The 15,130-nt window shown below is 37.9% G+C and overlaps 1 protein-coding gene across 1 annotated transcript in view; it reads right to left on the bottom strand.

Annotated features, from left to right (window-relative positions):
• Positions 1 to 1,046: 1,046 nt before the first annotated feature.
• LOC130580879 (ADP-ribosylation factor-like protein 8B) overlaps positions 1,047 to 15,130 on the bottom strand; it is a 23,424-nt gene continuing 9,340 nt past the window's right edge. The window contains exons 3-7 of the mRNA XM_057378656.1: positions 9,316 to 9,389; positions 8,850 to 8,943; positions 6,400 to 6,467; positions 4,096 to 4,166; positions 1,047 to 1,477 (exon numbers count right to left, since the gene is read on the bottom strand). Of these exons, the coding sequence (XP_057234639.1) occupies positions 1,428 to 1,477; positions 4,096 to 4,166; positions 6,400 to 6,467; positions 8,850 to 8,943; positions 9,316 to 9,389 (357 nt within the window). The 3' untranslated portion in view covers positions 1,047 to 1,427. The remainder of the gene's footprint in view (positions 1,478 to 4,095; positions 4,167 to 6,399; positions 6,468 to 8,849; positions 8,944 to 9,315; positions 9,390 to 15,130) is intronic.

The raw sequence follows: 15,130 nt of genomic DNA, 5'->3' as shown, positions 1-15,130 counted from the left end.
TTTTCATATTACCACAGAACAATGAGCCACACTTCTGCAGGAAAAACTGCGAACATTGTGCACAAGTGCTATAACCTTTTCATGTTTGTAGTAGCATTCCTATGACACTCAAGAAAAATTTTATCAAGTCTGTGCTGTATGTTTTTAGCATCTTATCAGAGCCACTAGCTACAAGCATCTCAAACAGAAGTGACAAAAAAAGTGCTATATCTATACTTCATGTACTTAAGTGCAAGAACTGCATAAATGACTTATGGCCCTTTCAATAGTATAGCAATCCATTGATATACCACATCTTTAAAATACCATGCCTGAACTTCTCCCTCTTAGATCTGCAAGTATCCTTGAAACACTTGGCCACTGCCTACTATTTCTTGATATGAACTTTCCATGGGTAATAGAATTTCCATACTCACAGAAAAGTTCCCATCAGAGTGCTCTTTAAATGAAGCACTTGAAAGAAGGTATGTGTAAGGTGTTAGTGAAGCATCAGAATTTGAAAGGTGAATTGCTTCTTTAGGGTGTGTCAAAAGGACTAATCCTACTTCAGAGACCAGCTATTTTATGTTGTATACTTGAAAATTCTACAGGTTCAGAAATGGACAGTATAGTCCAGACACACCATGAAAACCATTTCACTTACAGTAAAAATGCTTAGGAAATCCATGAATTTGGGGATTACTTATGTCAGAGAAGATACACATGATCTCACTTGCTATTTCACTCTCCGTTTAAGATAAGAAAAATATCCACTGCAATTCCAGACTCTTTGCTCTTCAGTAAAGAAGGAGAGGATAGTCTAGAATTTATTTTTCAATTCCAAAAGAATATTCATATGAATAATTCACATTAGTGACTGGAAAAACAAAGTAACCACAGATATATAACCCTGTAAATAACTTCTCTCCAGAGCATTTGAAAGTGTTCTGAATATCAACACTTTGTTTAAATATGAAGCTCTTAATTATAGTTTTGATTGATTATTAGTACTTAACTACATGTGTTCACAAGGAAAACATTCTGTATGAGTAATTATAGACTACATTAAAAAAAAACCAGTCATTTGTTTCCACTGCACAGTTTATTCAGTTTCGAATTAGAAAAAAATTACTATGTATTTGACAATTTGCATGCATAAACTCAAAACATTTCAGCTGAAAAAAGTTATTGATTTCTTCCAGTCTTGTATTAAGGCGTTCAGGAATTTCATCTAGGCAGACAAATATGTGGATTTAAACAAAAAACAAAAAAAAAACCAAAAAAAACAACAAAATAGACAGACAAGTTACAACTCAGATTTACTTCTGTTAACAAATACGACCACAGTGAGTCCTGTAGTAGACARTTGCATTCCTTATCTTCTCAGTGTGTATAGTTGATAGGAGTCAAAGTGAYTGGGGAAGAGTTATCTTCAGCAAAAGTTTCCTTCAACAGTTTCTTGATTTGGAGTGCTGAATAAGCCATTGTAATGTTATGTCTGCCAGGACAGATGAAACAAAATTAAAAACTCAACAGCAGGTTAATACAAATGCAAAAACCCCAGCCAAACAAAACCCAGAAACCACAGGCTCTCATTCACACATAATTAAAGTTAAACCTCCAGGTGGCCCTTTTCTAGTTATTTTTTGTATTTTATATTTTGTAGTTTTAAATCATGAGTATTTTGTATTCTTGAAACATGATGACTGACATTAAGTTCTCTACACCACAGATAAGGAACTGTTGAAAAAACAAAGATCTAAGATGACCATAAAATGAAGTTTACAATCCAGACTAGAATGAAATGTTGTGTGAGAACAAAGGCAAATAGACAAACAGAAGGAATGAGAAGGGCAAACATCTGACAACACATTAAGAAGCTATTTAGATAGGTTGTAGGAGTCCAAGGTCTCTGAAAGACATGCAACATTGGACTAAAATTTGATAGCTGAAATTGGCACCCCTCCTGATGCAATCTAACGCATTGAGCTGAAAACTGCAGCAGTTCAAACTGATTCATGAGCAGACGAGATGTTTTTGCCTCAAGGCAGTAACATCTGTCAGGAAGGCAGGAAGGATGTCAGGGGGCAGCAACAGCTCTAGCCCTCAAATTGAAATTTGTTGCCGTATTTGTCCTAAGTTCAAGACAGCACCTCATGAATATCCTTGAAGACCAGCTTAGGCACTGAGAATGCAGACAAAAGCAACCCACAGCATTTACAGCAAAGCTAATAGCCRTACAATAATCTTACAGTTACTCTGTAACTGGCAGCCTTACACCTCCTTCCTGTTGAGACCAGTTAGCTAGGCTCCTGTTTGCACTGAAAAMCCAGTATCACTTCATTCAACTACACTGATATTGATCAAAATGCAGAGGAAGAAGACAGCTCCCAGTCTTGTCCTTAACAGGCTACTACTTTCATCAGTTTAATAAGCTAAATATATTTGCATTAAAGTCTTTCATTATAAATGGTACTTTCCAGCCCTTTGATCTTCCTAGGCTCTTGCCCAGTATCTTTTCTCAAGGTCTTCCTCAAAATATGGCACATGGTGTTCCAAGAGTGCCCACACAGTTCCAAACACATGACATACACAGTGTGCTCCCTTTTTATTTTTTTTTGGGGGGGGGCAAATATTCAAGAATATGCCAAGTCTTTCTAAGCACAATATTACACTGGAAGATACCTGACCAGGTCTCAGTTAGGATTTGAGCCTTTTTCATCACYGCTCCCAGAACTTCCGGTTAGTAAGTGACCTACGCTGTTCTGCATTAATGATCATTCTTTTGTGCAAAGTTTAGCATGCTTTTTATTGCATGCTCTTTTCCTCCAGGACATCTATATAAATGGACCGGGATCAAAATTTATTTTCTCCAGGATTCTTTCAGAGGTTAAGCAGTTTTTACCAGTTTTCAGTCACAATTCCACTTTTGAGAATCACCACTGCAGCCTTGCCAATTTGACAAGGATCAAGCACAGCATTTTGAAAACATCTATCACATTCACTGCCCTTCAACTATCCTGTGTTGTCTTCCACAGACCTTATATCCTACTCTTCCCCAGTGTAACAGCACGTGTGCATTTCTCCCCTTCAGAGACAACAGCTGCAAACCAAGTTGCACCAATCCTGGGTCTGGTCTCCTTTAAACTAACATATCCAAGTCACATACAGCACTTCCAGGAAAAGCMCTCACTGTCTAACACATCTCTGCACTCAGCTGAAATTTCCCCCAGCTCACTGAAGCCCAGGTGTCAAGGTATAGCCTCCTCACCATCTCCACTACCTGGTCCTCCCTGTGTAGGATGGAAATTTCTGCTGAGAGAATGGCTTTCTTCCCACTCCCACTCTCACGGTTTCTCACTCAGCTGAGCCCCAGAGAGATTCCCAGCTCTTCTAACAAGTCTGTCTTCCTCAAGWATCAGCTATAAATATCTAGCCAGGCTGTATCTCTCCCATGCAGCACCACTTGTTTTAGCAGCATGCACACAAGGGTGGCACAGAGGTAATATGCCCCAGGCAACTGCTGCTGCTGGCTTAGCCTGYGCTTCATCCCTTCCTCCTGCCCTATGGAAGGAACAGGAAAACATAACAGAGGAAAGAGACAGGGAAGTGAAAGACAGGAGAGAGAGGAAAAGGCAAAAAACAAATTCATGGGGACAGATCTTTACTGACTACAGGATACACTTACTGCATTTCCAGTTTGAAAAAAGCACTGGTCCCTCAGTTTGAGGAACAGCCACACGCAYATAAAACCTGCTTACCAAATAAAATCATGCATTTTTTTTTAGGACAACCTAATAATTGGAAAGTCTTCAGATGCAGCTACAGTTTTTGCAAAAGTAACATGGGTTTCTTACAAGGGATTCAATTAGTCTAGGCTTTAAATGAGCTTTTCCAAGGTCCCTGTCAAATTAACTTCTCAGGGAACTAAATATCTCTACAAGTTATTTTTAAATTACACTAATTCTATGTTGAAACAAATACAGTCATACACAGTATTTGCAAAACATCTTTCAATGTAAATTGAGATTTTCAACAATATAGTGGAGGTAGATGCTCAAACCTGATCTGGTCTGAAGTACAACGCATATGTTGATGACACCAGAAGAAGCTTACCTATGTTATCCTTCTCTTTACAGGAAATAGAATAGCAACAAATTTCTCTGTCTTGAATAGCTGAAAGGTTTCTACAGAAAAAAAAATGATTAAGCACAGTTATAACTCCACGAACATTGAAAACAGAAATTTCCATTAAATTATGTTTCTGCTTTTTACTCAATGGGTTCAATTCTATTCTCAGATGTTAAATTCCTAAAATATGCCACTGCACACAGAAAACCACTCATTTCTTACACTATAAGGATTAATACATTATGATGAAGTCATTCCACAAAAATTTGAATTTGTCWTTGGGTCACTGCAATAGTGAGAAATAAAACCACAGAAATCCATAAGCTAAAAATAATGTTTTGCGGTGGCGACCAAGTATTATCCATGTCTTATCATGCACCTTCTACTCTTTTCACTTAGAATTCCAAGTTTTTATCTCCAGTAAATCATAATAAAATAACAGTACTCAAATGATCACACCATTTATCTTCAGGATGTTTACTATATCATATTTAATATATGAGATCTTACTCCTATTGAAAGAATGCCTCTACATTTAAGAAGAAACTGATTCTTAATCAACTTATWTCGGGGAATTCTCCTACCCTCCCTCAGAGTTTCTGAGCACTTTGTTTTTTTCATTTATTTATCCTCACACAAGTGACACAGACACATTGGTGCATCTTGAGTAAGGCTTTGACAGTGTCTTCCAYAATATCTTCACAGACAAGCTGAGGGAGCATGGGCTGGATGCAGAGCTGGTGAAGTGGACTAAAGATTGGCTGAACAGAGGGTGATCAGTGGCACAAAGGCTAGCTGGAGCCCAGTGACTACCAGTGTACACCAGGAACCAAGACTGGGTTCAATCCTGTTCTGCATCTTCATTTGTCATGAATGACAGGGCAGAGCACAAATTTGCTGAGGACAAAAAACTGGGAAGAGTGGCTGATACACCAGAGGGTTGTGCTGCCACCCAGAGGGACTTCCACAAGCTGGAGAAAACGGCTGACAGGGACCTCATGCAGTTCAACAAGAGAAGTGCAAAGTCCTGCATCTGGGGGAGGAACAACCCTAGGCACCAGCAGAAGTCAGGTGCCAACTGTTTGGAAAAGCAGCTTTGCAGAAAAGGACCTGGGGGTCTTGGTGGGTCATCAGGTTGAACATGATTTAGCAGTGTGGTAAAAATGCTAAATGGTATTCTGGGATGCATTAGGAGCCCTGCCAACAGGCTGAAGKAGATGATCTTTACTCAGCATCAGTAAGGTTATACCTGATCAGTTGTGGATCCCCAGTACAATAGGGATGTGAATCTACGAGAYAGAGTCCAGTAAAGGATGACTAAAATAATTAAGGAAATGGAGCAATTTGCATATTAAGAAAGACTGGAGAAGGGACTCTTTTGCCTAGAGAAGAGAAGCCTTAGGGAACATTAATGTGTACAAAATCTAAAGGGAGGCTGTAAAGAAGATGGAACCCAGTGATAATACAAGAGGCAATGGCCACGAACTGAAACACGGGAAGCTCACACTTTTYATCTCTGAGAGTGACCAGGCAAAGGTCAAAAATGCTGCAAAGTCTCCRTCYTTGGAGATGTTCAAAAGCTGTCTGGACAAGGTCCAGAGCAATCAGGTCCAATGGGCAAAAGGCTCTGCTTGAGCAGGTGGGTGGACAAGATGACCTTAARATTCCTTCCAACCTTAGCCGTTCTGTGAGTTCCAGTTTAGTAGTCCAGACTTTGGACCATCCTCACTATAACAAAACTTCACTTTTACTAATTAAAATTATGTGACTTGTGAATCCAATTTTACAAAATTAGTGTTATACTGGTCATTTTTACAAAATTATGTATTTTCTTTACAATTTCCCTTATAATGCATCAGTTTGATAGTTTTAGTCATCTGTACATTATGCTTTGGACATATGGCAAAAATACCTGACTTGCTTAAATTTACCAGCAGTAGTTTGAAATGGTTCTGTTCTTGAGCCTTTCAAGGATTTAAATAACACTACAATGTACTGTGAAAAGTCAAAGTGRTCCTGTCACTATCCATAGCAGTTGTATCTTCAGTGATGATAAAACAGGATTATCTGAAATACTTTTATACAACCAAAACAATCAAGAGACGTTCAAATCTACTGCAGTCAGTTATCAGCCTAGATCAGACAGGTGCCAGCAGAGCTTGAAGTGTAATATCTGATAATGTAAAATAACATCTTTTATAGCCAGTTATTGCCACAGACTACCAAAGATTTTCTCTTACATATCAAATTTCACAATGTCTCATCTTTTTACAAAAGCCAGCTACTTACAATTTCTCAATTAGCTGCTTCTCATCCAGTGCACCTGGGAGGTCTCGTTTATTTCCAAGAACTAACACCTGAAAGAAATCATTTATATGCATATTAAATACAGGAGCAATGAAAGTTTATTTTTGACTTTAACATTTAGTTGACATTATTCTGGATCTTGCAGCTATTTAGAATGTAATAGAGCATATGTAATAGAACATATTCAAAATGACCAGTGACTGTGGCAGCATCACGGAAATCCCGCTCATAGTCAGGGCCAGGTGCTGAATGTACAGCCTCTGAAAACTGGATCTAATTATTTCTGGGTGTATTTGTATCAGAAATCTCCTTTGGATATGAATCTCGCCATTCTGGGTGGCCTTATAGGCTGGTGTCAGATTAAATGCAAAGAAATGTGGAAGAGAACATGCATCAGGAGCACTCAAACCACTGAAGGATATTCTATTGAGAGGACCAGACTAATGTTAATCAAAAGTAGTGCTCCAGCAACAGAGGCTGGGTCCTAAAGACRCAGACACAAATCTCTCTGTGGGTTTTTGCTCCCTTGGTTCTTAACAATGATGCATTAAACAACTCAGCATSCAAATCCAACCATCACCTCAGCACCAGCCAAATGACCGAATCCCCTCCCTCCACCTGGAGTATCCATGGTAGAAATCTGAAAGGCAGCCATTAGCAATTAAGGCCAAGAAATGTAGATAATTTATCAAATAGATGTTGGAACTTCAGAGTTCCTATTTAAGCCTTCAAGTATAAATCAAAGTCAGATAAACAGGTTGAAGACATTCTAGCATAAAGTAAGCAATGGAAGGTTTTTTCTAATTAGGATTGCATTATCGTTTTCCAGGTGTGCTACAACTCTAAGACTGCCCCATTATATTCCATGAATCTGGAACATATTAGACTCATTACTTGCAGTCCAGAATAATAAAGTTGCTCTAAAATCTATAGTGCCAAATCCTTAGCACAATAAATTGAAGGAAGTTCAATACTAATTACTACACATGAAATAAAAGTAAGTAAAAAATACATCACTGCACCTTTGAAATTACCGTGCTGGTCAGACTGGGCATTTAGAATGTCATATTGTAACATATACAAGGCAAGGAACTTAATTAAATACTAATGAAGATATGAGAGACCAATCATTTCAGTAAGGAAAAGTGAGAAGCAAAACAGCACGCGAAAAGAGTGCAAAAGACAGGCAATGTCACTCTCCATGAACAGCATAACCATAAATTTCTATAGGATTTGTTCAACAGATAATTCATAGATAAAATCACAGCAATAATAGCAAACCCTATAAAGAAAGATAAGAGAATCACTTTAAAAATTCTCCTTTAAGAATAGTGGGGGGAGAGGAGGGAGAAAGAGAGGGAGACTGACTACTGGAGGTACCACTTTTATAAAGACCAGGTCCCAGGTATCCGTGGGTGATGATACCATCCCATAACTTGGATGGCATGGGTGTAAACACTTCTTTCCTCTCCCAGTTTGCATGGTGGCAATGTCTGGATGCGTGGGATGTCCACATGCTAACTAAACCTTCAGCTCCATTAGGTCTGGAATTAGCTCCTTCCTGCTGTGGCATCTGTGCTAATCTCAAGTTCCTGTTCTGGTGGCTTATGTTAAGGGAAGTTTCTTCTGTGGCTTTCACAGGGTTCTGGCACAGCTCAGCTGCATTGTCTAGGTCCTTACAGAGATAATTTCCATTACTTGCAGTGGTCAAGTGTCCAAATAATTGCTTATGAAAAAGGGGCCAAGATCTGAGCAACTTCTTCATTTATGTACTACTGTTTTCTTTCTTATAATCAAAAGTATGAATTCTTGCTTGGTGGTGTCAACATAAAGACCAGTGATAAACTGATGGATTTCTAAATCGGCAGACATTTAAACAAACAACATTAGTCTTCACTTTCGTAATCCCTCGTTAGAATTTCAGCTGAATACACTATTCTTTGACACTTCCAACTGGAGAACAGATGCGTATTTGCATTTTTTCCACACAATTTAGTTTGAAATATTAAGTCAAGAAGTAAGAACACATAAAAAGACATGCTCCTACACAATCTCTGGAGGCAGAGGACACTACCTGATGTTAACTGTTCACCAGCCTGGATACTGCCAGGAACATACCTGGGTCACTGGTTAACACCCAGACAACAAGGGGTTGTCTGGAAGTAATTACTGTCTGATAACGCTACATGTGAAAACATAGTTTTTCCAAATCTATTCTGATCTTTAGCCAAGAAAATGCACAAACACACTGCAGCACTCTTAAGCTGCTGAGTACTATGAAAAAAAATCACAATAATTTTTCAAATAGTGCTCAATGTATAAAGGCTGCATCATACAGAACCTAGTATTTTCAAGAGACCAGAGGAAGCAACTAATGAGGATTTAGGCTACACTGTCAACATTCAGGGAAGAATAATAATGAARATACTTACTGGAATTCCATGCAGTTGTGGCTTATCTATCAAACTGTGTAGCTCATTCTTTGAAGCTTCTACTTTTTCTAAGTCTGCTGCATCCACCATGTAACTGCAATGAGAATACAGTTATTTATGGTATTGACCATTACTTGCAGAAATTTGCATTAAAACATCTGCAATGTGACAAACGTTTGACAACAGCATTAGAAAAATCCAGAGTTGTATAAGCCCTGCATTTATTGATCCAGGAAGATGGAGAGTTAAATACAGCCTGTGGGGGAAAAATGGCCTCGAATAATACTACTTATATGTCTGGGTTGTGGCATGTGCAAAACACAGTTCTTTTCTTGTTCTTCTTATGGGGGTAGACAGAAAAAAATCAATTTTATTTATATATATTATAATATAATGTAATATCTAACGTTATAATATATATATATTGCAAAGTACATTTTCTGTGGACATACAAAAGAAAACTTACACAACCGCATTGACTCCTCTGCAATAACGCTCCCACATGCTTCGGAACCTTGGCTGTCCTCCAATGTCCCATACCTGGAAAAGGTAAGAACACTTCAGCCCCAAAATAGTTTTGAACTACACAGTACTAACCCACAGAACAAATGAACTCTTATATGCCACATGCAGGTTGTATTGCCAATTCCAAAATTTTGTTGAAATGTCTTCTCATCGCCTTCCAGTCAATGGAGGCGGACATGCACATTCACAGATTTAGTCCTGTGACACTGAAATGTTCTTTTGGAGAATGTTAATTTTCCCACTCACTGAAAGAAAAGTCTTACTCAGATACTAAAGTGAATTATTGCAAATACAGTCTCAAAACAAAAAAGTATCATCATTGTATGAAATAGTACRCAGTTGAATTTTTAATGTGGCTACGGAGACCTGAGTTAAGAATGTATCAGATCTTCAACAGCATAAAGACAGATATTAAATAAACAAGGAGTTGGTCAGAGAGCAGATTGAATCCACATAAGGTATGAGACACCAAGAAGCTCCAATACCTACACAGCTCTCCCATTTGGTGAACAAATGTGCTTAAAAAGACACATGGATTAACTAATCAGAATCAGAAAGGAAAAAGTACAGATAGGTCTGAAGTAATTAAGCAGTGATTCTTAAGGAAAGTAAGCTCAAATTCTGCTTATGATTTTCTGAAAGCTCCAAGCTGGCACTAATAGCATGTGTAAGTTTTAAATACTTACACATGGTATTAGTGCCAGGCCATCCCACAGAATTCCTATTTGTTAAAACACTAACACATTCCTTTTCTGTACAGGAGTTACTTCTTCTGCTTTACTTGCAAAAAAATTAGTACTTTTGGTGGATGACAAAACTATTTCTCAGATCAAAATACCAGGGAACATAACTACATGGTGCAGGCCACGGCTGTGTGATAATGTAGCTGTTGTAGCTACATTCAAAGACAGTTTTGTTACAAGTGACACACAGATTAAAACAGTGATGAACACTGAAATATAGAAGTAATGGATTTGTTCCTCTGTCAAGGACAAAGGGAAGTAACTATTTCTTATTTTAGCTGCCAAATAATATATACTGTATATCAGATCGAGGAGGCATATATATTACACAAGAAACTAAATTTGGAACTAATATACACGCTATATTAGTAAAATTTTTTAAGAGTTGTCCTCACATTTACACTATAAATCCAAATGTATTAAACCTCCTGTGGCAACAAAGATTTGCACAAAAGAGCAAGACTTCAGAGACCCTTTTTCAATTAATGTCCATTATTGTTTTAATTTCCCAGTCTGGAAATTATATTTATGTATCAGTTTCTGTATAATTTTCAATATCTTATATTTTTATTTTAGAAATATTTCACAATTCAACATTAAAATAATTCCCTGATTGATATCTTACCATTCCCTCTAACATAAAATTATTATATCACCTAAATGTAGAGTGCCTTTGATCCCCATATAAAATSAAAAATTTTACATATGAAAGACTTCTAACCATGAAATGGGTATCAATTATTATCTGTACTGACATTTGAAGCACTGTATCAAAGGTCTTAATATTATAAACCTTTATACTTTAAAACCTTAAATATGATGAATACACAGTTCAGCATTATGGTTAGGTGACAAAACTTAAACCAACACTAATTATTCCAATAACTCATCAAGACCTTGAAACTATCCAAAGCCATCTGGTGCACATCTGTGTGTCTGGAAAAAGAAACTAAATTATTTTCTTGGTAGACTAGAGAAAAAAAGAAAGGGAAAGATGATAGGGCAGGCTATTAGTCAGATTAGATTTTTGGAATGCTGATAGCCTGAAAATCTACAAGATGATGTAGCCTGGACTAATCACAAAATAAATAGTACAAGGGAAAAAAAACTGGGTTTTTCCTTGCTTGATGATATACTATATCTTATTGCATTAAACTGCACTGCAGAACAAGATTACTCTCATTAGGAGAAAAAGTCACCTTGAAACAATGGAAAGATAAGTCATTTCCAGTCAGTTTCCCTAATCAGGCTTACAGCTATTCATTAAAGTACCATATGAAGGACACAAGACAGACTAGGTGTTTTAACAGTGTTTTGGAACCAAGTTTACATCAATACAGTAAGTTATAATTATCTGAAATATGGAAAAAAAAATGCATGAAATGAAAAATATCCTCACCTCTTTCCCTTTGAAATAAAAATGGTTCTAATAGTAACTTTATAACACTCTTTATAATATTGAATAGTCAATGAGAGTGTTAACTACTTTACTGAAAACACAAATTGCTGCACCAAACCATTTTCACAGCACATGACTGAACAGAATCATGAGAATACAAGAGGTACCCAGGAAGGAAAGGAGAGAGGTCTTAATGTTAAAGAAGTTGTCTTGCAAGGGCCTTGCATGTTTTGTGCATCAGCTATTTTTGTATCCCACTATTTAATACACAGGTAAAACGTATATTCTGGGTATGAACAGGGAGAGCCAAGAGATTATACTTTAACAGCTGAACAGAAAGCTAGCTGTAAGAAGACGTTCACTTTGTCTGGTTGTTTTTAAAAAGAGACTGGACTTCAAATTTCTCCCATGGCTTTTATTGGTCACTCAGGAACAAAAGTTTCATAATATTTAAAAGGTAATTTTATCTCTAGAACATCAGCTGATTTTAAGAATTAAAAAAAGCTTAGAGAATGACTAAATTTAGAAAGTGTCTTTGATACCCAGTACCATTGCCTCACAGGAGATTAAAATCTCAAGGAGTTGTTCAGGATCAATCTCAAAGGCACAAATCTTGCCGGCACTGCATTTTATAAACAAATGTTTTACTCATTCCTATCTATTCCTATACTATACTAATTCTCATTGTGCTTGCAGGTCTGCACTCTCAATAAACAGCGCATTGTTTTAATCTGTAAAGTAGATCACTATGATGGAATCACTGTTTACAATATACTTGTTAATCAAATTTTTCTAAGACCAGGAACTGGATACATGTCCTTCTAGTTTCTTCATGAGGATCTAAGGCTCCATCTTAAGATTGTAGCTATTAGCTATGTTTAAGGAGCAGATCCTTTTCTTTTGCACAGAGCTGTATCATGACAGTTTAGCAAAAATGCATGTGAATAGTATGTGAAATGCATGTGAAAGCACTTCAAAGATTTTTGAAAGTTTTCAGATACAGGAAACATTATCACATCATTAACACTCTAGTTGTGTTTCTTTTAATTACCTCATATTGTGGGAAGGCTTGATAGTTCATGAGAAAGTTGCAGGAAAAGTATTTTTTAGATGTGATTTTACATGGCTTTTTCAGACGTGCTGGGTAGGACATTTCTTGTGGACAGAGATGTGAACAATAACACATTTCTCTCTTGATGTCAATGTGTGGGTTCAGTACCTACAATCTCACAGTAGTCAGCAAAGTCTAGACAGCCATTCAGCTGATCAGATGTAACATCTTGTTTAGGATGACAGAATTATACTCTAGGCTTGACAGCACTGACTACAGCTCCCCTGACTATTATTAAAAGAGCTTAAGCCTCACTGCAGACATATAGCTTACATACAGACATCGTAACCTGCAAGATGAATCCAACACTACAAATATTTGAMCTCAGAAATGTATCTTTCTCTGTGGAAGCATTCAGGAAATATCAGCTGTAAAACCTGACCTAAACAAACAGGTGAGGAAATTGTAAGCACAGGGAAGTGTTTGGGCAGAATAAGCCAACACCACCATAATGTACACAGACAAGCCTAAGATGTGACCAATGTGCACACACAGCAAGCAGTCAGAAGAAGAAAGCCCTGATTCTGCATGACTATGTGCAGTCCTTTGTACCCTCTCTTCACACGATCGTGGATTAGCCTCTAGACATCGTAATAAAAAAAATATTCTGGTGAAATTATAAGTCTCAGGCAGACCTTGCATTTAGAAGACTGAGGGGAAGGAGACCAGAGGCAAGGACACTATAGCTCAAATCAGCCAATCATTAACTACCACACCAATTATTAATGTTGCTTGCTCTTCAAGAACATATAACCATGAAAGCAAAAATTTCTGTTCGCTAAACAGCAGAGAAAATCCAGGAGGATGTGCAGCAGTGGGTATGTTGGGAAAAGGTAATCTAATATTGGTAGATAGGACATGAAAAGTATATTCTCCCATGACAGGTTAACTCCCCGTACAGATTAACTCCAAGTAGCTGTGGCTACTTGGCACTCTCCTCATGTATTCTCCTTGCTCTCTACCTCTCAAGTCTGAGCAATTCTAACAGATTCACAGCATTTAACAATGAAAGAAAGATGCCGAAGACAGAGCTGAGCAGGGACAGCATTTATGGGTCCCAGGAGTCCCAACTGGATGCAGGAATAGAATACCTGTCTATAAAAGCTGATAACTGCAAGATGGGAGTGGATAAAAAGATCAGATTTTAAAGTACTGGACTAGCTAGAGGAATGGTCTGAAATAAGGCAGCTGAAACCTAACACAAGTTCAGAATGCCACATTTGGACAGAGGAAGCCAAATGCACAAAATGGATAACCAGGCAGAGGTGCAGGACAAAAAGCTTGATTAGTTCACGAACTAAATATGCATTTCAACAGTGCTGCAGATCTTAAATCAGCATGGACTATCAGAAGCATCTCTTGTATGATTTTGGATGTATGTACTGTCCTGTCCTCGGTGTCTGGAGGCTTCTATATTGATTTTGAGCATCAGTCTAAAGAAGAGACACAGGTAAATTTTAGAAACTCCTGATTAGATAAAAAAGTGAGATTTTAACAATATGACCTATAAAGAGGGGAGAAAAACCATAATGATTCCTGCGAAATGGCTGCCAGATACATAAGAATTAAAAAGCAGCTCAATTTATGATGACAGCAACTCTTGCCAGCTACAAGAAAAAAAGCTTTCTAAGATGAGAGAAAGAAAGAACGTTGTGCAAAACAAGGGATGTTGTGGAACCTTCTTCACAGAAGAAAGAATTTTAAGAAACAATTACAGATGATATTTGGGTAAATATCTGATTCACTCTTGAGATCATCTCTTGGTCATCATTTTTAGGATCCCTGACAGTTACTCTGAATGACTAGTGAAGCCAATTCAACATTGCCTGTTTGACTCAGGACAGTGTCTTCTGGCCCCAAGTGTTTGTCTGGACTCACTATAGGGGTTCCTAGAGCATTCCTGTCTAATGCATGATCTTGTCTCACCCTCTACAGCACACAACTCCCAGGACAAATAGAGTCCCCAAGGCTTTTCTCAATTAGAGGGGAAAGTACTTTCATACTTTTCATTCTTAGTTAATCCCAGATTAATTCCAAGTATGCTCCACATTTGTTCTTTGTGCCACTCTAATCACAGAATCACCAAGGCTGGCAGGCGCCTTTAGAAATTGCATAACCCAACTTTCCCTGGTCCAAAGCAAGGTCACTAAGAGCAGACTACTCCAAGGATRAAGTGTCTAGCACCTGCCTGATTCCAATGTTCAGTCCTCCTCACAGTGAAAACACTTTTTCTTGTTTAAATGGAATATTTCAATCGGCCCACTACCACTTGTACTGTTACTGAATACCACAAAGAAAAGTTTGGATACATCTTCTGGGTCCATTGATGAGATCTTCCTGAGCCTTCTCCTCTCCAGGCTAAACAGTCTCAGACGTCTCAGCATCATCTCACATGAGAGATGCTCCAGCTCCTTAATCATCTTCAAAGGCTCCCTGCAGTAGCTCCTCTCCTCTCCTCTCCTCTCCTCTCCTCTCCTCTCCTCTCCTCTCCTCTCCTCTCCTC

This window comes from Malurus melanocephalus, unplaced genomic scaffold (assembly GCF_030028575.1).
Source record: "Malurus melanocephalus ecotype Western Australia unplaced genomic scaffold, MMel_1.1 scaffold_11, whole genome shotgun sequence".
In the NCBI taxonomy this organism is placed as follows: domain Eukaryota; kingdom Metazoa; phylum Chordata; class Aves; order Passeriformes; family Maluridae; genus Malurus; species Malurus melanocephalus.
The sequence above is the reverse complement of the archived record's forward strand: the minus strand, read 5'-3'. Positions and strand labels throughout refer to the sequence as shown.